Raw genomic sequence first — 25,276 nt, forward strand, 5'->3', positions numbered from 1 at the left:
AAGGTCTTTACCAAAATGACGAATGGGTTTTCGCTCGAAATGTAAATTTGCCCAAGAAATTTTTTGCCCACAATAGTAGAGTGAGTCAAAATACATACAATTTCATATTCGATATCCGGACGATGTTCATCATCTTCGCTGGCTTGTTCACATAGACAATAGACTTGATGTAGCCCCTCAGGAAATAGTCTAACGGTGTCAAATCGCACGACCGAGGCGGTCAATCGACTGAGCCATTTCGTGAGATAACACGTTTATCAAACTTCGTTTTCAATAAATTGATTGGGACATTCGCTGTGTAGCTTGTGGCGCCGTCTTGTTGGGACCAAATATTGTCCATAAGTCCATATCATGTAATTCGGGCCAAAAATATTTGGTTATCATTGTAAAATACCGGTCTTGATCGTCACCGAAGAAGTACGTCTTATGACGCCGCTGGACCATAAACCGCACCAAATCGTAATTTTTTCGGTATGCAATGGTGACTCATGGAGTACGTGTGGATTGCTGCCTGACCAATATTAACTGAAGAAGATTTTTCGATGAAAATATGGATAATTTTCACGTTGTTGCTCATCCCCATTCACGAACATACGGCGATTCTGGTGGTATGTTAGTCGACTTCAGTTCTTGTATCAAATTGATCTTGCAAGGATGTAGGTCAAGATTTTTTCGCAAAATTCGCCACAATGTCGTCACAAAGATGCCCAACGCTTGAGAACGATGTGTGGGAGACTGATTTGAGTCTTCGTCAATTGATGAGCTACCGACAGCCATACTAATTTCGACTCGTTGTTGCAACGTACATCTTTCCGTGAAGAAATGGCAAATCTTATTGAAGAGAAATGTCAAAAGAACGGTGAAAAATATGGCGTCGTTTTAGAAAAACCCGTTATCTTGGCTTTTAACGAAGGTAGTTTAATAGTACCATTCACTGATATGAAAAAGTATTTTAAATATGTTAGCAAACTTAAGTCTGTCAAATATATTTTCTTTCATCCACTCTGATGCTATTTCTACTAAGTGTTTTGAATAATTTTTTTCAATAATTTTACTTTTATATTTAACGAGTAGCGATGACTTGTACTTTTTCTATAGACTTGAGTCGCTTGACTCTCTTGTCAATTCTTCAGATAATATAATTTCTGCTTTATGTTGAAGGCACTGTTATTAAAGCTCTATTTTTCGGCGATTAATCCCAAATTGCTTAGAGTTTTGTAGGACTTTAAGCTTGGGTTAATCTTAGAAATATATTCCGTGAAATAACTTCACAACATCTTGCGAACAGGGCATACTTTTTTCGATAAAAAAAAAATACTGCATTAAGCAATAACTAGGTGTTCACAAAATAGTCGAAACTCAAGTTAAAGCACCTTTTTCTTGTGTTATCGAATTGTGAATGAATTTTCAAAACTCGCTACGTTAGCGCGATTCGAATGCTCGTCAGCTAAAAGCGAGCCTTTAATTCATAACCCGAATATTTATATGTAAATGTGTAAGAACTGTAAAGACTTGCTAATACACGCCTTTTTAATTGCTAAATAGCTTTCGTTATGAGTTATTAACAACAAAACATTCTTACAAACAAATTACATACCTCTCCGCTACATATGTACATATGTAGCATATGTATAGGTGTTTGTCGGCTTTAGTTTGCTATGTTTACAAAATACGTCGTTGTTGTCAATGCCCGATTGCCATACAAATCGCCGATTAGTGAACGCGCGAAGTTCAAGCGAAGAAAGTGCGCGCTGTGAATGTGATCGAGTGAAATTTATACAGATTTACCGTCTACCACAATAATTATGCCGAGAAGTGCAAGCTTACATTGTTTCGCAAATTATGCAATTTATTGCATTGATTTATGATTGATTATGCAGTTTTGTCGTTGCGATTAATATTAAAACGTAGGCGAATTCGCATTACCAAACGAGTGATTTGTGTCGGTCTTTGCTGCATCAATAATGTGATGACTCGCATGTGCTGTCTGTCCTCACAAATATATACTTATGTGCACATTTATACATACTGTGGGCCTAATGATTGTAGCGCGTGTGAAATTGCATTTGATTTGAATCGAATTTGTTACAATTTGTGCGCATTTGGTTTATAATTTCCACTTAATTCAATTCAACTCATAATAAGCAATTATTCAGCTGTGGAACGATTTGAATTCATATGAAATCATGTCATACAACGTGCCGCTACCAAAGGTGACATTACAACCGACCAAAACAACAGGTAGTTTTATGGTAAGTGAAAGACTCTTCCTTATACGGCATTTAACGGGTGATTTTTTTGAGGTTAGGATTTTCATGCATTAGTATTTGACAGATAACGTAGGGATTTCAGACATGGTGTCAAAGAGAAAAGATGACTAAGTATGATTTGAAATTTACATCATGAATAGACTTACTAACGAGCAACGCTTGCAAAACATTGCAATTTTTATTACCACATCCGTGTTCGGTGTTCGAAATGTGGTTTATCTGACAAATTTTGTTCAGCGATGAGGATCATTACTGGTTGGAATGGCTACGATAAATAAGCAAAATTGCCGCATTTGGGGTGACGAGCAACCAGGAAGCCGTTTCAAAGAACCTGCCCATGCATCCCCCCCCCCGAAAAAAGGCAATGTTTGGTGGTGGTTTGTACGGCTGGGGAATCACTCTCGGACCGTATTTGTTTCAAAAGATGCTGTTGGGGACGCAACGTTACGGGTGAATGGGGATCGCTATCGTTCGATGATAAACAAACTTTTTGTATGCCAAAAAATGGACGAACTGAAACTTGGTACAGGTGGTTTCAACAAGATGGCGCTAATGCCACACTAGGGTGATTCAAAAAAAAAATTTTTTGTTTTTTTTTATGGTACTCGGAAAAATGGGTTCCTAGGACACCTCTAAGAAAGCCTCTCCAAATATGAGTTTTTAATTGTAACGGGAAAGGTCCTTCCGCCTAACGGTTTTCTATTTGTTCTTATTTTAATCAGATAGAAAAATTTATGATCTCGCTTCCAACTACATGAAAAAATATTGTGTTAATTAGGTTTTGTAGGAAATTGGAAATGCTCTAAAACATGGTCTCTTATGATTTTTAGCAAAACCCAACCGTTTAAAAGATATTAACGGATTGAAATTTGACTATTTTTGGAAAAATTCTTTATTTTCTTACTAATTTATTAACTCAATGAAAAAAAAATTATTATGAATGATGAAACACATCGTCTTGTTTTTTTATAGGAAATGTACTGCTCTAGAAAACCATGGTCTACTATGATTTTTCGACTACAGTTAAGCGTTTCACTAGATATTCATCGTCAAACATCAATGCATATTAGGGTGGATCAAAAAAAACAATATTTTTTTTCGCTTTTGGTCTGTGAAAAAAATGTTCCTAGACACCCTAAGAAAATCCTCTCCAAAACCTAATTCATAATAATTTTGTTTCAATTGAGTTATAAAATTAATGAAGAAATAAAAAATTTTACCAAAAATAATCAAAAGTTCAACTGTATGTTAATATCTTTATAAATACGGTTGGGTTTACGAAAAAAATCTTAATGAGACCATATTTTAGAGCAAGTCATCAATTTCCTACAAAACCTAATTAACAAGATATTTTTCATGTAGTCGGAAGCGAAGATTATAAATTTTTCTATCTGATAATAAGAAAAAAATAGGGAAAACCGTTATGCGGAAGACCTTCCCGGTTTACAATTAAAAAACTCATATGTGGAGAGAATTTCTTAGAGGTGTCTAGGACACGATCTTTTTTCCGAGTACCAATAAAAAAAAACAAAAATTTTTGTTTTTTTGAATCACCCTAATGCCACACAGCTCGCGATTCTATGGCACATTTTGAGGGAAAAAACTTCGGACAACCAATTCATCTCAAGAAATGGACCCGTTAAGTTGGCCACAAAAGATCATGCGATTTAACGCCTTTAGACTATTTTTTTGTGGGGCTAGTCAAGTCTAAAGTATACAGAAATAAGCCAGCAAAACTAATTCCAGCTTTTGGAAGACAAAACATTTCCGAAGAAATTCGGTCTATTCGGCCGGCAGAAATCGCTCGAAAAAAGTTGCACAAAATTGGACTTTCCGAATGGACCACCTAAGACGCCAGCCGCCCCGTGTTCAAACATGTAAATGAAATTATCTTCAAAAAGTAAATGTCATGAAACCATATCGTAACGTTTCAAATAAAGAAAACCGATGAGATTTTGCAAATTTTATGCGTTTTTTTTTTTTTAAAGTTATCAAAGCTATTTAAAAAATCACCCTTTATATTTGATTATAATACTATTGCTTACTGATGACTTGCTGATTTTTAATATGCGGCCTAAACATGCAAACCAACCTAACATCACTTTTCATCAAGTGTAAAGCGCAAAGGAAAAACGATAAAATAAAAAATCACTCATATTGAAAAAAAAAATTGAGTTTCGGTTATAAAATGGTTATATACTGGTTATATACTGGTTATATACTGGTTACTGGTTACTGGAAGCTGGAAATTATTTACTAATCGTAAGCAATTAAAACCTGAATTTTAATTTTAGGTGACGATATAAAGCAAAGTTATACAACATATTTGATTTAAACTCTTAGCTATTATTGCTCTCCTCAGGGTTGCAAATGTGGTATTGAAAAGGCAAATTTAATTGTAATTGCGAACACATCAAATAAGTAAAATTTTCATATTGCTAATCCCAAATCCGGGTATAAAAATAAAAAATTAAAATGTTTATAAATACCAGATGGACAAATAAAAAATGTTTCTCCCAAGTTTACAATCCTCATGAGTTCTAGCGCTGGATCTATGGAACTCTAGTGAGCTTAACAAGCACTTGGCAATAATTAGATTTTTTTTAATTATGGAGAGCTCGAAACTCTTCGTTGAGCTATGAGGTGATGTACTTTAAACAGATTTTGGTTATCATAATGGACAAATATTGGTCTAAGTGGAATCCAATCTTACAACCCGGGACCTGACCTAACCTAAAAAATGTGTTTAGCACTTTTTGTCTTATTTACATTTAACTACTCTCAATTATAGGTTTTCAGTTAAACAATATAAATCTTCAATTTTTAACTCACAACCAACTCTCAGCATTTTATACAAAACTAGAGGATAAGAGTTGGTGCGAGGTTATATTGTCTGAAGGCCCGCCTCTTATAAGTTGCCAGACCACAAGCCAAGTAGCAGACGAGGGCAATAATATTCTTATCGACGTTATCGGTTAGAAGTGTTTTTGGAAGCCCACGGGCAGTAGTGAAATAATATGACAAAAATGGTAAAACGGCTAAACACCTGAAAACGTCATAAGCTTTAGGAAACCCATGTATTGTCGTTACTACGATCTGGACAGAAGCATGGTAAAGAAAATCGAAAACCGATGGAACGAATTACTTGGGTGCAAAAACCGCGAAAGTCCGGATAGATATTAATTTATAAATTTTTATATTAAAGGAGGACTGTAGGAATATGATCGGAATACCAACTGGTTACTGTGGGGTGGCGATACACACTCGAATAATGGAGCTGATTTTTTGCAGATCCTCGGTGGAATACTACTGTGGTTTACCTTCTTCAGTTTGGATTCTTCCCTACAGGTTTGGAAGCATTCTGACCGCTTTCCTCACCCATGTTGGCGACAGGTCGTCCTAATAATTTAAAATTTTGACACCGCAAAACCATCATGCTCTATCAAAAGATGGCATGGTTGCGCTGGGTTTGGCGTCCATTCTAGAGAATCGAGCTTCCAATAGCTTCATTTCTACTATTTTCCACCGGCCCTGTGACAATTGTCCCAGCAGGTTACGATGACGGTCAATTGCCGTTTCGCAATCTCATTGGTTGACCGCCGCTGCTTTGGACGTTGTCGGTTTATCCGCGTGCTTGACTTCTAGCTTTCCGTCAATGTCCTTATAATTCCTCTTTTGCGAGGTCGTCTTCATTTCGCTTTCCGTCGAATGTTGCCTCTTTGCAGCGATATGCACCTCAATGCGGTTAGCATACCTGTGCGCTCGATCCGAGGCATTGAACCAGTTTCGAGTGGCGAAGTGAGCCCGGCCGTTCTTTACCTCTTTTCTAACCCAAGCCAGCTGTTTCACCACCTCTTCTTTCAGGCTGGACTTGCCCTCGAAGCGGTTGCATATTCCGACCGCCGCCGTGACGATAAGTTCTTTTATTCCGATAAGCGTAGAAAATGTGTGTTTAAGATTGTTTTAGGCGCCTTAATAAAACTTTAAATACCTTAGAAGAAAGTCATTGACTATTAATCAGTCTGGTCGGTGTCCGGGAACGAGTATGTGTATAATTCAATATTAAAGAACTTAACTTCTCATATGATTGGGACAGTGTATTGGACAGCTCTTATGTAAAGAAAGCTTAGACAACATTCCGCAAAACAAAATTTGAAAAGCACAATCTACATGAGTCCTCATACTCATAATACATACTCTATCAGTTTATGGTGATCCATCATTGTAATACATGCAAGCAGATAAACACATAATTATTTATATATGTACATACATATAGGACTGAAAGTCAAATTTTTCATTCATTAAAAATATTTATTTATCATTCATTACTAATTCATTTCAATGGTAATTCCGCGAATTACAATTAAAGTGTGCACTAACCGATTGGCAAGAAAAAAACCTTGCTTACCTGAATATGAGCAGAACTAATTTCATTGTCAGTTTCAAATACTATGTAAGTATCTCCTCAAATAACTAGCGGTTTTGGGCGCACGTGCTATTTTAACGGCATTGTGCGCGTTGACAAAACACTGTACATACAATGCATACTTATATGTTCATATATTGGTATTGATATACATATACATAAATAATTCTCTTACCAATTATTCGTAGCAAAATTTTGAACGCTTTGTTTTTAAACACAAAAGCCCAATTTCGGTGTGACAACTTTCAAAAACTGTTTAAATACGAATTGGCAACGCACAGTGGCTGCTGAACTATCGAACTATCAATTATGTAGCAATAATTAATTACGCACCCTGTCATGTTATTACTTTTTATGAACATGTTTTGCTGTTTACTGTTTTGTCTTGTAAGATTTTTGTCACAAATGGAATTCAGAAGCAAAAACATGTCGCGCAAAAAATAGAACATGAAACGAAAATACTTTTGTAGATTTGTATGTATGTAACTAGTATTGTACATATAAACAGCATTTATTGTCGCATTGTGAATGCTGGCGGTGCTTTATCAAATATTTTTATCTATTTTGACAACATTGCTTTTCATTCTTTTTCCTTTCTTTATTGAAAATTATACATGCATTTAAAACTTGTTTGGCGACTGCTCTTATTTTCAACAAGTTATGATAAATTGCATGTAAATATGCTAAATGATTTCATAGATGGGATCTACACTGAAAAATATATACAATAAATTAAAAATATACTTATACTATATAATTATATAATTTATATATAAGTAGTATATTTATACTATGAACAAACACGATAAATTCAGTTTATTTTAAGGCACTTGTTTGACGATCTAAGTCGATTTTGCATTTAGTCGTCCTTGCCCGTAGATCGTTATATATACGATTCCTCAGTTTATGAGGATATCAATTAGAAATTTGAACCCATCGTTTTCTCACCAAAGAAACTGCTTATTTGTTGACGGCAGCTTGGTAAGGAAGACTTGTACATTGAGAAGATATTTTCTCGCCCCCCCGAATTCTGATATATCAATTATTGTCCAAGGCAACGGTTCCCTAAGGTCCCTATAACATACAGCAATACAATACAAATAATATAATTACGTACATACAATATAACCGCCATATAAAACCAATGGGTGTAAACCGTGTCGATAAATTAAGTAAGAGTGGTCCATGTCCAGTTAGATCAAAATTACAGTGTACTTCGAGAATAGTAGATTTTTGTTGAAAAAACTAAAGAAAGAAAGCTAGCATAATCATAGAGAGTGGAGAAGCCGCAAGCGCCATAAAGGAGCTGTATCTATCTTCCGTCCAGAGAAAATCAAAACAATGATAGACGAAGGTACACAAAAAACCATTTTCTACCTTTGATGAAAACCGTTCGTGTTCTGGAATAAAATAGCCTAAAAATAACTTTTATTGGGCGGGAAAGAGAAAACTTTTCGAGGTTTTAAAGGCCAGCCAATGATCAATTGATTGGTACGAATGCAGCCGGAAGAGTGTTAATTGAAAAACCCTCTTGTTATGCCGAAAATTGAGCTCAAGAAAATCACGAGCCCTTAAAAATAAGGTCCAAAGCTGCTTATCATTTGGAATTCTAACACAAGAGCTTGGTTGGACAGCTTTGAAGACTTCCCAATTAAGAGCCGCAAACGTCTTGGGCGGCGCCCCCCCCCCCCCCAAAACGATCTTCGCTGTTTTTAATATTCAGAAAAATACTTCAACAAATTTTTTTTACAAAATTTATTATAAAAGATAAAAGAGTTGTACACGCACAACGTAATCTGGATAAACAATGAAAAACATATTTTAATTTTGACTCAGTATTTGAATTTGTCTTATATCTTTTGGCGTATAATCTTTCTTCAAAAATAGTGATAGGAATTGAAAGATGCACTTTTGCTAAGCTTTGATCGCAACAGTATCTTTATTTTGACTCTGTCGTCGCGACGTGTCACTCTCACAGAATAACCCTATGTTTTGAATGTAACAAATATACTTTTCTTTTCTCCAAATTTTCAAAAATGGTTATTTAAAAACTCCATATTCGGGCAAGGAATTTCTTGCAAATTGTGTCAAAAGTTTTTGGAACTTATGTCAAAAACGTAGCTTTGAACTTAGAATTACGTAGCTAAACCTAATTTTATAGACTTATAATTACCGAGATATTTTGTAAACTTCACTTTTGTTCGAAACCACCTTCATGGAAACTGCTAGGTGAGATAAAGGGAGGCGGGAGACATCACATGGCCCTTGGCCCCGGGCTCCCAAAGTTGTAGCTAAGCCACTGGTCAATCAATATGACGTTCAAGAGCAAACAAACTTACGAGGTTTAAAGAAATGCGCTAGCATAAAGCAAAGACATTGAATAAAATAATTTCTAGACCACAGTGATCGTATATCAAATGGTAATTGCAAAAGGTAACAGCAAAGGTAACAGAAACACAACCTCAATTGAAAGGGTTACTTATTTTAGACAAAATATATTCTAATAAAGAACATGAATTTCTACTACTACAAAACGGGGAAATAAAAAAATTACTGGCATGACTTTTTGTGGCAATCTGAATTGTTTACTCAAATATATGTTAAACATTTTCTTCTAAATTATTGTTTTCTTTAATATTTGGTCCCGAATAAAACATACTAAAATGTATGCAAAGTCGGACTCCGATTTACACCGAATCTGAACACGACTGACTGTCAAACGGCTATCGACTCGGACCCAACAATGCGCGTAATTATTTGGATATAGTTAATACTGCGGATTCAAATTGTTTGATTAATAGCTTTAATTTTAAGGCTGAATTCAACCTTGGCATTTGCTGGTCATAACCAGTGTTTCGTAGACTTGATTGGCATGACCTGTAAAATAACTTTCAAAATAGTCTCGAAATGACAGGCTTCTTTGGCCATTCCGATTACTCAGACTAGACCCTTCTTTAGAATGATCGACATGAGCTCTTATTGGAGTCGCGAACGTAAAATTGTACTTTGAAATGGTCGTGGCATAATCTTGCTGGTGATGCTGGTCATACTAAGACTTAAATGCATGTCTGATCTGATAATTAATCTACATTACCATTTTATTCAATCATTTCGAGCATTGGCAAGGCTCCTGATTAGAATGATCCCTCCGGAAATCATTGGCAATTTTATGTTCCAATTTATTTCCTATTTGTTTTTACTTAAAGATAAACGAGAATTAAATTATTTTCAAACCCAGATTTGAAAGAAGTAAACTCTGAGGGAGTTTGTGGTGACTGAATGATACAAATTGGTTCTGAGGACAGTTTTGTTTGAGGGTTAGGTTAGGTCAGGCTATACTGGTCGGGTGTTATACTCATCATAGACCCTACTGATCCTTAGGTAATGGATCAAGGTTCAGCGAAGTTAAACTGAAGTATTTCGTCGTACATTAGAGGTCAACGCTTTTAGCGATCCTACAAGGGCGGGACCAAGGAATAGTCATTTGAGCGTTTCGAAGGGGCGTGTGAGTAAAAAGATTGCGTGTTTTTCTTCGGTATTGACAAATAGTCTCTAGACACTTTATTTATGTTACTGAATAGCTTCTGTTTGGAGGTCACAAACGTTGTCGCCTTAAACAAAATGTTACGGGCTCAAAGTACTCAAGTACTTTGTAGATTTTACGAGTATTACTGGTATGATAAACACCGGTGTTATAACATGTAAATGCGTAAATTTGCGTATTTGGTATAAAGAAAAAAGCTTTTGGGTTCGCCAGTTCGACAGCGTTGCCACAATCTTTTGAATTTCGAAAAAACATACTTTTCACCTTAATATAACTCAATTTCTCTCAGTGCCGCCAGTGGCAAACGTTGGTGTGTTACGAACACTTATGAAATCACCTTTTACATGTCAACAAATGCGAACTTACATCACATCAATAAATTGATATGAAACAGATATGAACGCGCAACACATTTTCGGGAGTGTTGAATGGAATCGAGGCTACCGCAATTTGTGCGACAGCAAAGTAGCGTTTAGCATCAACGCTTTGACGAGCTTGCGATGTTGGTGCTTTTGTTTTCTTTATGGCGGTGGCTTATCGGGGAATGTGCGCTTGTAATTGATGCCTAAACGCAAATGGGTGTGTATCTATCAGGTATGAACATGCAATTAACAACCAATGCTAACAACAAAAACAAAAAACTACAACTAACGCTATAATAAACGGTGTGATTTTTTTTGAGGTTAGGATTTCATGCATTTAGTATTTGACAGATCACGTGCGGATTTCAGACATGGTGTCAAAGAGAAAGATGCTCAGTATGCTTTGGGACATTTCCTATCATGAATAGAACTTACTAACGAGCAACGCTGCAAAATGCATTGAACTTTTATTACCAAAATCAGTGTTTCGGTTCGAAAGTGTTTTTTATCGACAAAATTTTGTTCAGCGATTCTGCTCATTTCTGGTTGAATGGCTACGTAAATAAAGCAAAATTGCCGCATTTGGATGAAGGAGGCAAACCAGAAGCCGTCGAAACTGAACCATGCCCATGCATCCCGAAAAATGGCACTGTTGGTGGTGGTTTGTACGCTGCGTGGAAATCATTGGACAGTATTTTTTCAAAAGATGCTGTTGGACGCAACGTCGGTACGTGAATGGCGATCGCTAGCTTCCGATTGACTAAACAAATTTTGTTGGCCAAAAAATGGGAAGAAACTGAAAACTTGGTTGACATGTTGGTTTCAACAAGAATGGCGCTACATGCCACACAGCTCGCGATTCTATGGCCATTTTGAGGGAAAACTCGCGGGACAACCAATCATCTCAAGAAATGGAACCCGTAAGCGTTGGCCACCAAGAATCATTGCGATTCACGTCCTTTAGACTATTTTTTGTGGGGGCTTTACGTCAAGTCTAAAGTATACAGAAATACGCCAGCAACTAATTCCAGATTTGGGAAGACAACATTTCCGAAAGAAAAATTCGGGCTATTCCGGCCGAAATGCTCGAAAAAAGTTGCCCAAAATTGGACTTTCCGAATGGACCACCTAAGACGCAGCCGCGGTCAACATTTTAAATTGAAATTATCTTCCAAAAAGTAAGGTCATGAAACCAATCTAACGTTTCAAATAAAGAAACGACGATGAGAGATTTTGCAATAGGTATGCGTTTTTTTTTAAAAAAAAAGTTATCAAGCTCTTAAAAAATCACCCTTTAGATAGTGTGACATCTGGTTGCCAGTGGGTGTGGCTGCGTGCCTGCCGCTTTGTGTTTCAACTTTCATTAGTGCGATTAAGCGGCGCAACCATTTCAAACTTGACTTTCGTTTCATTTAGCTACCGTGTGGCGAGACAAGTTTCATTCACCATTGCCATTTGGTTTCATGTGTTCAGTGGTAAATATGTATACGCACACATTTGTTGGTTTGCCTATCAATTGCCACTGGACAATCACATTTTCAGTTTAGCCACAATTAATTTGGCTTTAAATAACTTTAATTTGCTGCTGAGGCAGCGGCTGGTTTGCCTCACTTTATTGATAAGAATCACGCGTTAGATATTTAATTGGTCCGCGCTTTTGAATTTAATAAATTTTCTTTGATAACATAACCGGAAGCCGTTAGTTTTAGGGTGTATGGGTAACATTTTATTCGCTTAAGGAGCCCAGTGGATTTTCGTAATGAAAAGTATTTGACGTGCATATTTGACAATAACAATATGATTAAACGGGTCTGTAACTATATTCGAGCGGTTGTTTTCAAAATTCATATATATAAGAAATACAAAATCGTCTTTTATTTTTATAACTTTTGAATATTTACGACTGCTTTTAAACGATTTAAATGGTGGCTGGAGTGACTGCTAAATGTTCTTTGAGCTCCATGAGTGTAATGGTTCCAGTCTTTCATCTATAACATTTTTTGGTCGCTCAAGACATACTACGCCTTCCAAGCCAAAATCAGCACTGTTCAATTGTGCCACCCTCGTTTGGACCAGAACGTTCATCGATCAGTTTGTATGGCAGCTATAAGCTATAGTGACTCAATCTAAACAATTTTTTCGAAGACTGCAATGTTGTCTTGGTCAATAAGCGTAAGCCGTATCAAATTTAATGAAAATTTCTCATAAAATGCAACAGTTTCCCTTCATTGTCATCGTTAATTTGGATGCCAAAGTTTGTGAAGATATCTTATCAAATAAAAAAGGTCTTCATATAAGAATTTGATTCTGATCGTTCAGTTTGTATGGCAACTATACGCGGTTTGTATGATCCGATTTGAACAATTTCTTCGAAAATTATACCCTTGCTTTAGACAATATTGCGTGTAAAATTTTGTGAAGATATCTTGTCAAATAAAATAGTTTTCTATACAAAAACTTGACTTGGAGCATTCAGTTTGTATGACAGCTACAATCTATAGTTGTTTGATATCGGAGGTTTCGTGGAGAGAAAAGGACGTGTGCAAAATCTCAAATCGATATTCGGATCAAAAACTGAGGGACTAGTTCGCAAAAGTACGGACAGGCGGATTTGGCTAAATCGATTCAGCTCGTCACGCTGAAAAGACTAGTCTACAACGGATGACATTGTTATCATAGCTAGAGGAAAATTTGAGGACATTCTCTGCGATATCGTAGAAAAGGTACTAGGCCTATCCAAGGGATGATGCAGAGGGGTTGGACTGAACATCAACCTTTCGAAGACGACCATCGTCCCATTTGCGAGACCAGAGAGGTAGAGATGACTAAAATGGTCAAATACCTTAATCTCACGTTGGATTCCACTCCGGTGGAAGCAGCATGCAAAAGTTACTAAAGCACTTATGGTGTGCAATCATTTAGCTGGTAGATCATGGGGCTGCAAGCAAAGGATTGTCCGGTGATGATCGTGGGACCGTTTATCACATATGGAGCGGTAACTTGAGCCTCAAAAAAAAACATCGCAGATTTTAGTAGGACTTGAATTATTGATGATGTAGCGACTCGCCTCTGCGTGTCGGGTCCCATGCGCACTTGTCCGACGGCGGCGCTTGAAGTCTTGCTGGATCTCACACCGCTTCACCTAGCAATCAGTTAGGTTGCCAAACACACGCTGCTCCAAATAAGAGCAGAAGGGTTTGGCAGAGATAAGGTAATCTCTTCCCAGCTCACGAAGTACTTAAGTGGCGAAGTACTTACTGCCTCTTCTCCCAACGGACAGGATTACCAAAATATTAAATCCCACTAAGAAGTTGATGGTTACCCTCATCAGTATGGCTAAATGGAACCACTATGCTCTCGAGTTACTACTTAGGAATAGTATGAGGGCCACGCAGAAAACTCTATAACTATGGGAATTTTTTGAGCATATTTAAAACAGAGGTATTTGCTAAAAGTTGGTGTATAGAGTTAAACCTCCAACGCAACTATCGCAATGAACGTATAGTTATACTCAGTGCACTTAAAGCGATCTATCTTTGCATACTAGAGCAAATCACCAATCATGCAGGAACGTATAGAGCGACTGAATAGTATATCAGATCGTAACTAAATGTACCTTATCTGGATACTCAGCCACAAAGGTATAGCCGGGAATGAACTGGCTGAAGAGCTCGCCCGCTCCGCACCATCCACCAACATAGCAGGACTCGATCCTTTCATTGCGGTTGGTCTCTATACTATTAATGAGCTGCACTTCAGCCGCAAGGATGAAGGAGTGGGTACGGAGGTGTATCGGCAACAACTTCAAGACAAACTCAGGCTACTTATCGCCTTCTACACCGGCCATTGTGAGCTCAAGAAGCAATTATATAACTTGGGCCTAGTCGGTTCTGCGACATGGAGCCTGAAATTCCAGAACACTGAACAACAGTCGGTTTCCATATACAAACATATATTGGAATTTATCAATATGCTGGGGCTAGATGAGTCGTTGTGATTTAAGAGTGGGACCATAGGTTGCGGTGCAATCCACAGTAGCATCAGCAGTACGAGTAATCTGCCATCAAGTCACGATCCCATCAACATGGATACCTGTTTTTTTTTTTTAAATAAACTTGATGAAGATATTTCACCCACTTATACAGATATATATTGGTAGATTGTTCGGATATCTGGGTATTTGGCGCAAACATTGTTTCTGAGAATTCCATGAAAATTTTCGAGGAGAGGCTACATGATGTTTTTGTGCGCGGAAAAGGTGCTCAGAATCCTAATCATGGATGTAAAACTATAATTTTATTACTAACTAATTATTATAGACTATAGACATTGTAAGAGTCTAATTTCCTGCCGAGTTTGCTTTTTTATCATATTTCTAAGCGATTAATAAATTGGCGAAACATTGATTGTATCAAAAGTAATAATGGCTTTAGAAGCAGACATGTTGAATACCAATTTCAGACGTTTCTCTGACAAGTTGATGATCGGTAATTTGCTCGATTCTTTGCTCATTCGGCCATTGCTTATTACGCTGACCACAATTACGACGAGATTCATTCATTGCGCGAACGACGAATGGGAAAAGCTTTACATTACAAGTTTTTACAGGCTTAGAGATACGTAGTATATATGCATGTATAAGTATGTAAATATGTTTGTTATATGTATATGTATGCACATATATATGGATGAGAGTGTATGGACATGCTGGTGCTCAGCTGAATGTGACGTATGATGCTAAACGCAATGGTAATTGCTGATTCCTGAGTTAAATAGTGACAATTGAACAACAAATGTGGCCATTGATTCGCGCCATAAATGGCGCTAAAAAAACTGTTGAGTCGAGATGAAAAAAGAGGAAACCATTGGCAACAACACGGCACAAACATTACGCATTTGTCTTGTTGACTGTGGCCACTAAAGGTGTGAAGAGATGCCTATTTTAGGGCCACGGACGTAAAATGACTGACGACAAACAGCGAGACAACAGCAAGGCACAATGTTGTTGCTGCTTCCCCAACTGATGACAACAACGCTTGGAGTCAAAGCAAAAGGTAAACGAAAACTTAAAGGCACCTTAAGTAAACGACACACACACACACACACACAGATATATTACTCATACAGCTAAATGGCGTCAATACAACCATGTGGCGGCGTTGAATGAACAAAAAGTGAAAATCGCAATTCAGTTGCAACGGTGCGCGCTGGCGGCGCGCAATGCCATTTCGGTCGAACATACGATCCACCGATCATGCGATCGATCGACCGCCGCCTTGTCGTTTTGGCGTCGATTGGCGCGATCGCGCTGGCCGCGCGCGAGTGCAGTGAACGGCAGAAGTGCAGCGATTTGCAGTCCGCGCATGTCGCTGCAATTAAAAAACGCCTTACTCGGTGCCACATCTAGATTCGGCAACGAAAACGACGACGACAACAGCAACGACAACAAAAGTGCGGCAATGCGACTAAGCGCGGCGCGCAGGTGCACAGGTGCAGATTATTACGCATGCAATGCGGCAGTCCACCGTAGAAGTGCATATGCATAGCAGCTTGGAACGTGTGTACTACTCATCTGCGCTTGTGCTTCTTCTTTTGCTCAATGGACGGACGGACGTACGACCAAATGACGCACCACTTGCTGGCGCGTAAATGCGCATGCGCAACTAACAAATATGCATACGCGCGAATGATGGAAAAATACAACCAATTTGAAAAAAAGGAAATAAACGCGTAAAAGTGCATACAAATATTGCATGTAGATTTTCAGATATCGGAGTCATAAATGCATGCAGTTATGCACCTGCGGCAGCGCAAGTAAAACGCGCCTCACCCCTGCCTCCGCTCCACTCATTTCGACAGACGCATATGCTATGGCGCGCTTATGTTTTTGGTGTCTACTAAAAATCTTTTGTCCGCTAAGTACGTGCAAATGTGCTGGCCAGCTATTTAAGCATTGTCTATTAACTGCAACAACAACAACAAGCGCCCGGCGGCCAATGACCAACAACGCTAATCCGAGTACATAAGCGGCGATCTGACGTTCGTATACGTCGAACGCGCGATCATTCTCTAAATCCTTGTCAAGCGTCAAGTGTTTTTGACTACTCGAAATTCATGCGCGCTGCTACTGCCATTCTTGGGCAACCATTAAAAACAATAACATGCCAAAGTACAATGCGCATTAAGGCCAATAAATAATACAAATGACAGCAATCAAATGCGCAACGATCGCTAACGGTCAGCGTTGCTTAGACATTTTGTAGATTTCTATGTGTAATGTGTATGTGTGTGCGCGTGTGTGTGAGTGCGCGTCAAGTGTGTCACTGCAATCCATCAATTTGACTTCTTTCGTCAATTCTATTCTTTCTATTGTTTTCGGTCCGCTTTTTTTTTGGTATGATCATGCATGGTGCAACAACAGCAACTTCAGCCATGCACCGGAAGTTGCCATTTGAATTGAATAGCGTTATTAATTATCGAATTGTTGTCGGCTCAGCTGCTTTATGCTGCCGCTGAACTCTGTGGAAAGCGAAAACGTGTCTTTGATTATGGCGAGATACATAATTTGGATGTTTGGGAAAGCCTTTTCATGATATACTGAAGAAAATAAGAAGTTCTGTGTGACTGGTGGCTATTTGGCAAACTCAAACGACTGCTTCAAGGAAGATTTGAGGAAGACGACATTTTGAAGACGATTTTGAAGAAAATATTAATAATTTTAAAATTATGAACAAAGCCTTTGCTCATAACAGAATCACTATGTGCCAAATCTGGGAAAAAAAACCCGTGAAAAGAGAATCGACACACACCACTTTTTCGTCGATCTCACTGCTGATAGTCAAATTTTCAAAATCGTAGATAATTTCGTCTACATATATTGGCAAAGTTCAGCGAATTAAGATACAGCGGCTACACTGGCTAAGTCATGTTATCCAAATGGATGAAAAACACCCCAGCTCTGAAAGTATTCGTGGCAGTACCCGCCGCGGGAAGTAGAGGAAGACCTCAACTCCGTTGGTAAGACCAGGTGGTGAAGGACATGGCTACACTTAGAATCTCCGAGTAAAAATAACGAATTTATGCTTCTGAGCGGTGTTTGAAACTGTTTTATGCCCGAAACTGCGGGTCGATGTTTAATACTAAAACAGGCTCCATCATATCAGTCCAGCCTTCAATCGACAGTCCTCTGTAACAGGAATATACAATATTATCTCATGGTGTCTATAAGGAGCATAGATCATCAAAAATAAGTTTCTGATGCTTTTGCAAAGTTTAAAAGTTGAACTCGCGAGCAAAATTACAAAATTTGAAGAATAAGACAACACTGATTCAGTTAACTAATGCTATGTGTCAAAAATTATAGAAAGCGATTTAGAATTACCTGAATTAAACTTCGACCTGAATTAAATATCGACGGACACTAAAGAATATTTCAACGTAAAAGACTAATACGACTACAAATTCGGCATCGAATGTCAGATGTTTACTAAAATCAGTTTTTTGTCTCTGAACACAGCTCAGAGGAATAGTGCAATTTAACTTTGCAACATAAACTTTTTTCTCTGTCGAGTACACATGGTAGAGTCTCCGTATCAAAAGGGGGGTCTGCCATATGAGGCTGTTCTCTTAAAGCAATTTTTTACGTGCCGAGTCCCAAACCCAGCGTACAGACCTGGGGACAGATGTTTCGCCTTCTAACTTTAGCTCGCCTTCAAACGGATGTTTTTTGGCTACCCAGAAGATACTTGGGCTAAGACCGCTGCTCAGAGAACTTTACTCACTTAAGGGAACTTCTACATATGGCTCCATAACGCAAGAGGTACCTACATATGCACTACCAGTATTAATAATTTTTATAGAACATAATGTGAAAATATGTGAAATAAAATTCTGGTATTCCAAAATATTTTTTTCAATTTTAATTCCAAGCATATCTATATAGACATTAAATAAATACAGGGCGACCCTTTTCGAGATTCCCTACTGTTTTAAATTCTTTGGAATTTATTTTTTTAAGATTATTTCAGATGGTCCATCGATGGCTCTTTTGAGCATTTCGACTGGCAACTGGCGAGTGTGACAAGCCTGTTGTTTGCTCTAAGGCCTACACGATCTTGGTGGCTAATCGACCCGACCAGAATGTCAAATTACCTGCTCAGCGAATTGTTCTCCCAATGAATCCATGGATTGATGCGATGGGTGAGAAGTGTTGCCGTCTTGTTGAAACCAAATGTCGCTGAGATCATGGACTTCAATTTCAGACATCAAATAGTCGTTTATCATGTCGCAATAACGGTCATTATTGACGGTTACGTTCTCATCGCCATCATTTTTGAAGAATTATGTTCCACGGGCCTATAAAGCTCACCACACCTCGATTTGTTTCTGGATGAAATGGCTCTTGAAACTTTTCAGGTTGCTCTTTGTCCCAAATGGAGCAATTGTGCTTGTTTACGTACTCATTGAGCTAGAATTGGGCCACATCGCTGAACAAAATTTGGCTCAAAAACGTCGGATCTTCTTGGAACTGTTTCGCAACCGATACTGAAAAAAATAACATAACAGCTTGACACGATTCATGCACGATCTGAAAAAAAAGGCTTTGAAAAAAGGTCTTATGCTTGGATCAACTGTTACGTACATGTGTAATGCAAAATGTGCATTTACAGCAAGCATATTGATGACTCAATACAGTAGTTAATTAGTAATTCACTAACGTTTTGTCAATTACATTGCAGTAGCGAAATAAATACCACAAAGAAATGCCGAAATGGCTTTAACTACAGTACTGTAATTCATAATTAGACGAATAAACAGGGTTCACTACTTGAGGAAAATAAAATTTCTAAAATTATTTACTGTTTATTAATATGAAAACAAAACTAGTAGCTGTCTTCGATTTGACATTTCAATATGCTTTAATATTTTAAGGCGCTGCCTCCTTGTCAGTAAATTGACATGTGAAAATATAGAAAACGAAACGAAGGAGTTACTTAAGCAACTTTTCGATTCGGAGAGAAGAGCTTCAGCACCAAAGTAAGAAGCGCAATACAATTGCGAATACCTCAGAGGATTTGATAGCGCAGGGTCGCACTGCTGTTCGTTTGATTGAACAGCCGCTACGGATATTTGCTTGAGAAGGGAGACACATGAGTTTCAGACCACAAGCGGTCGCATTCAGGCCATCATTAGCCCATTTTGCTCCACGTGGTACCAAAATTAAACCTTATCCAGCAACTGAGTGGATTTGGTAAATACAGCCGCTGAAGCTTTTTCGTTTCGCTACTCTCTAAGGTCTTGGGGAGGCGAAGACTGCTTACTTAAGCTGAACTTAGAATTTTGCGCGTTGTTTCTACTATTAAATATATTGTAAAAATATTAACACGAACATTTAACTCGACAACCCTTTCGCAGACGTCGATGAATTCTATCAGCCTGTTTTGTACAATACCTTATATGCATATCTATGTATTATACATATGTACATATGACCTAATGTACTTATTTGGCGCAAGAACATCAATACGCAAATGTACACACGCAAATACTATGTAAATAAAGGTTCATATATATCTGTGTTGGTATACATACATATGTATATAATTATACTTATACCTATACCTATATACACACATACATACATATATATATGCGGTGCGAAAGCGTATTTTTTATAGCTGTTGCTGTTGTTACTGTCAATTTGCTGTAACATTAAAGACCATGTCATGCGCAAAGTGACCATTTGACTGACGTTTGGCGACACCAAGTCATGATGATCGTGCGACACCGGCCATACAGCCATACTGACCAAGCGCCGTGCCGCGGCGTCCGCCAACTACAGCAAGGCTACCCACAGTCTTTACTGTCAGTTAGACTGACGCTGATTGTGGCGCTGTAATTGTTGGTGATATTGGTGAAAGGAATGCAATTTGTACGCGTGCGCGCATTTAACACATACAAGCTGACATATGCACATGCTTATTTGCGTAAATACATATGTACATATGAACATTTGTAATTTTTAAATTTATTTCACCGCATGAAGGCTGCACAACAAATGTTTTCGCTGCTACTGTTGTTGTTATGAGAACCACCACAGCTTGCTCTTGTGGCTGTGGTTGTTGGCATGCAATTCGTCGGTACGTGATCGGCCGCTTAAGGCGCAGATTTGTGTTGAAAACACATGTAGTCAGCTGCTAATGCCGCTGCTGTGACCAGCTCATAAACCTCGGAGCGCAGCTTGCTGTTGTTGTTCTTACTGTTGTCACTGCGAATTAGAATTTCATTAACGTCGCCGGTTTCACATTTACTTATTTATTGCCAAATAAAATATATAAATGAGTGATTGAATATGAATGGTAAAAAAAAATTAATGAAACAATGCCAAATAGATGACACGCCACAAAAATCATGAATGAAAAAAATTGTGAATTATGAATCGTGAATGAATATGCATAAGTAAGTATATGATGTAGTTGCTGCCTTTGGTGAATGCGTGATTTTTAATTTTTATGTATATTTTGAATATTTGTGTACAATTAGTCACTTTATTCGCGGTGTCGGCTTATAATTTATTTTATTGAGGCAAAATTTTAAAATACTAATTTTTATGCAAATACTGTACCAAAGTTGTAATAATTTATTATGAAAAACATAGTTAAATCACCGACTAAACTGAGACGGTGGAAATACGGTGATCGGTTTATTCTTCTTTTTTTGCGACGCTGTAACCGTGTAAGTTAAGGGGCCATACAATTTTGACACTTTCAAAAAAAAAAAATTTTATTTACTTTTTCGATTGCATATATTTCCACAAATATCCAGTGAAATCGGGAAGGTCGCATCTTGAATAGTTTTTGGATGTCAGTGTTCTAAAGAACGACCGCTCGGAGGTGCAAACATACAAGGTCTGTCGCAAAAGAAACAGGACTGTTAAAAAAACCAACAAAAAAAATTAATATTTTTCAAAAGTTATATTTTTTTATTCAAAGTAGTTTCCTTGTGCTTCGATACAGAGTTTAGCCCGGTCAATTAGCATTTCAAATGAGTGTTTAAGGTCATTTTTCGGAATGCTTTGAGAATATCGGTCGTCGCCTTTTGGATATCTGAAATGTCCTGAAACCAGTGTCCTTTCATGGGCAAATGAAGTTTTCCAAATAGGTAAAAATCACAGGGTGCCAGATCAGGTGAGTAGGGTGAGTAATTAATGGTTAATATGGAGCTTTTTGTCAAAAAATCATTGACAAGCGTTGACGGATGACACGGCGCATTATCGTGCGACAGGCGCCAGGACCCTGCCTCACGGTATTGTGGTCGAGCACGACGAATACGTGAAAAAGACGCTTCATAACACCAAGGTGAAACACAACATTAATCGTTTGGCCAGGTGGGACGAACACTCGGTGTACAATATCCCCGGAATCGTAAAAACATATCAGCATTGTCTTTATTTTTGACTTCTGAAGACGACTTTTTTTCGGTGATGGCTTTCGTCCTCACGACCTTCTTGGAATCACTTAAACCACTCATGCACATTACTACAGGATAGGCACTGATCACCATAAACTTTTTTCATCATTTGAAATGTTTCAGTAAACGTTTTCCCAAGTTTAAAACAAAATTTAATATTTGCTCTTTGTTCAAAATGCATCACGACCGATAACCAAAAGCTGCTGTCACTTTTTGATCGATAACAGCGATTGTAGTTATCCAATTGTCTTAAAATTTTTACGAAATGTCAACAAGAGATCAAACTTTTTATTTCATATACCCACCAATAAGTGGCGCCACCTGAAACAGTTATATCTAAAAAGTTCTGTTTCTTTTGCGACATACCTTGTATATGTATATGTGAAACTTTAAAGGCGTTTTTCTCGAAACGACAAAATTGCTGGCGTCATAACTCAACTTGAAACTAACCGATCGACTTCAAATTAAAATCGAGTATTTTTGAATACATTTACTATACAAAAAAATCTTTAAATATAGCTGAAAATATACTTTATTACGTTCAAAGAAGTTCGAAATATTCAATCGCGTACTATCTCTTAAAAGAATTCACGAAAATCGCCTAATTTTTCATGCGTCACACTGGTATAGCTCCTTAAGGGTTTACAATGTTTTTTTGTCTTATTTAATTATATAACATTTAAATATTGTTCCAAATTCTCTAGTTGATCTGAGTCACCGTTTGGAAATACGGTCTTAGAAATCTACGCACTCCAGGGGCCCTATTCTGTAACTCGATTCGAAAATGTATTCTATTCGAAATTCGGATCTAATTTATAATTACGCAAAAGTTGTGCCACCCTGTGCCAGAATAAATACGTACAATTTTCGTTTTTGCTTTCTACAACTTAAAAGCTATCGAATATTTTATCCGAAAATTGGCTTGAAAATCCGAAAATCGAATTAAACAATATACAAAATCCGAATTCGAGTAAATTTTTTTTTCGAATCGAGTTACAGAGTTACCCCAGGCCAGCTTACAGCGGTATCTCGAGATATAATGTATGTATGTATATATCATCCATTTCCATATTCCCTACTTTTTAAAGAAAAAATACAGAAACTTCAAATTTAATGGGGAACCTTTACTATAATTCAAAAGAATATTCTTTGGCATTTACTATATGGAGATTATCTCTTTCAAATATTGGTCGCGGCTACGTCTCAGATGGTCCATCTGTCGAATCCAATTTTCGATGACTCGTTCGAACATTTCGACTGGTAATTGGCGAATGACACTGGTGATATTTTGCTCCAAGGGCTGATTCGTAGCGGGATTGTCCGCATTTCGTCACAGGAAGAAGTTTAACGGTGTAATATCACACGATTTTGGTGGCAACCGACTGGTCCAAAACTTGAAATTATCTCCTCACCGACCTATTCTCTCAATAAATCCATTGATTGACGCGATGTGCGGGAAAGTTGAAATCAAACGTCGCCAGCTTCAATTCAGTATATATACTGGTAATCATGGTGCGATGACGCTCGTATTTGTCGGTTAGGATCTCACCAGCATCAGTTTTGGAAAAATATGAACCGATGATTTTGCCGGTCTACAAACCACACCAAACCGTCCTTTTTTGTTGGATGAAATGGCAACTCTTGAATCTCTTCAGGTTGCTCTTCGTCCCAGATGCGGCAAATAGCTTTTTTACATACCCATTGAGCCAGAAATGGGCCTCATCTCGGAACAAAATTTAACTCGGAAACTTTGGATCTTCTTGAAACTTTTCAAGAGCCCATAGAGCGAAGCGAAGGTACTGTATTTTGTACGCTTCCAGTTTAAGATCTCGACGTAAAATGCGCCAAGTCGTTCTATGTGTCAGTCCGAGTTGCTGCGAACAGTGCCGAATCGAAGGTTTATTTTTTTTTTTTTCAATTACAACTTTTCTAAACCACAAAAACGAGAAATTTGTAACAATTTTTTTTTTAAGATTTTATTTTTGAGAAAATGACTGACCAAAATAACATTTTTACTTGTGTTGTTTTTTCTTCACCCAATACCTAGTGGATGGTTCTAATGAAAACACGTGTTTTTTACTTTTTACTTTTGATGATCCTGTTGGAAATTCTGCTGTCAGCGAGGGAGCACATTTTTTCCGAGGGATTTCTGAAAAAGGCGTCTTAATGACCGAGTTTTTAATACCTTCCTTACAAAATGTGTCAATATTTTGGTTAAATATGTGTCCTTGGAAAAAGTTTAAATGAAAATTTAATTTTTATGTGGAAAAAGTTATTGAAAATTAACCGTTTTTTTGCTCGAAGAATACATGGCACAGTAATAATGTCTAGAGCAAAACGAAATTCCCTTCTTCCTTCCATCTTATTGAAAAGGAACTTTTCCTCTATTATTTCCACCTAGTACAACTTTGAGAAGCCAGAGTGGCATGTGGCAAAATGTTATCCGAACCAGACTAGTAGTTACGGCGTCTGGAAGTTAGATTGCCAACGAATTATGTAAAAATTGTTAGAAGGTTAGATGAGAGTTTCTAGATCGTTTTTGGTCGATTGCAAAACATGGATCTGTTGATAAGCACAGAGCCAAAGAAACAATTGAAAACATGTTTCGAAGAAGTCAAAAGCTCTCCTATTAGTCGAAAAGATTATGGCCACCGTTATGCGGAATTCACAATGTGTGATCAATATTGGGAGGGAGAGGGCAAAATAAGAATTCAATTAGACAACATATCAATGCAAGCCTGTTGCCGTCACCGCTGCAGAATCGGTCGCATGACCTTTTTCTTTTACAAACTTAAAAAAATCACTCACGGAGCGGAATTTTAAAACGCATTAGTCGAACTTATTTTGCAAACGTGCTAAAAATGTTGACATATCGCTGGGTCCAGTGTATCGAACCAGAAAAACTAATCTCATATAGCTGTTCTTGTGCAGTAGACAATAGTTATGAACTAATTTTGAATTAGAGTCGTATTAATTCGAAGCAACAAGGTGCCATGGATCAGCCTATCTACGTAATCTCACCTAATTAAATATCTAGTTTGAGGGGTCGTTGAACCTTTATTCGAAAAATGGCTTTAAATAAAGAACACGAATTAACGACTTGACCGGTTGGTCAATTACGAGGTATGTTCAGAAAATAAGTGGAGTTTTTAAATTTAAAATTTCGAGGGTTAAGAGAGTCGAATTGACAAATTTTATAATA

At 37.6% G+C, this 25,276-nt stretch overlaps 1 protein-coding gene across 1 annotated transcript in view; it reads left to right on the forward strand.

The window, feature by feature from the left end:
• Window positions 1-1,759: 1,759 nt before the first annotated feature.
• LOC105232853 (homeobox protein araucan) overlaps window positions 1,760-25,276 on the forward strand; it is a 168,746-nt gene continuing 145,229 nt past the window's right edge. Inside the window, exon 1 of the mRNA XM_049457337.1 lies at window positions 1,760-2,252. Coding sequence (XP_049313294.1) covers window positions 2,187-2,252 — 66 coding nt within the window. The 5' untranslated portion in view covers window positions 1,760-2,186. The remainder of the gene's footprint in view (window positions 2,253-25,276) is intronic.

This window comes from Bactrocera dorsalis, chromosome 5 (assembly GCF_023373825.1).
Source record: "Bactrocera dorsalis isolate Fly_Bdor chromosome 5, ASM2337382v1, whole genome shotgun sequence".
NCBI classification, from domain to species: domain Eukaryota; kingdom Metazoa; phylum Arthropoda; class Insecta; order Diptera; family Tephritidae; genus Bactrocera; species Bactrocera dorsalis.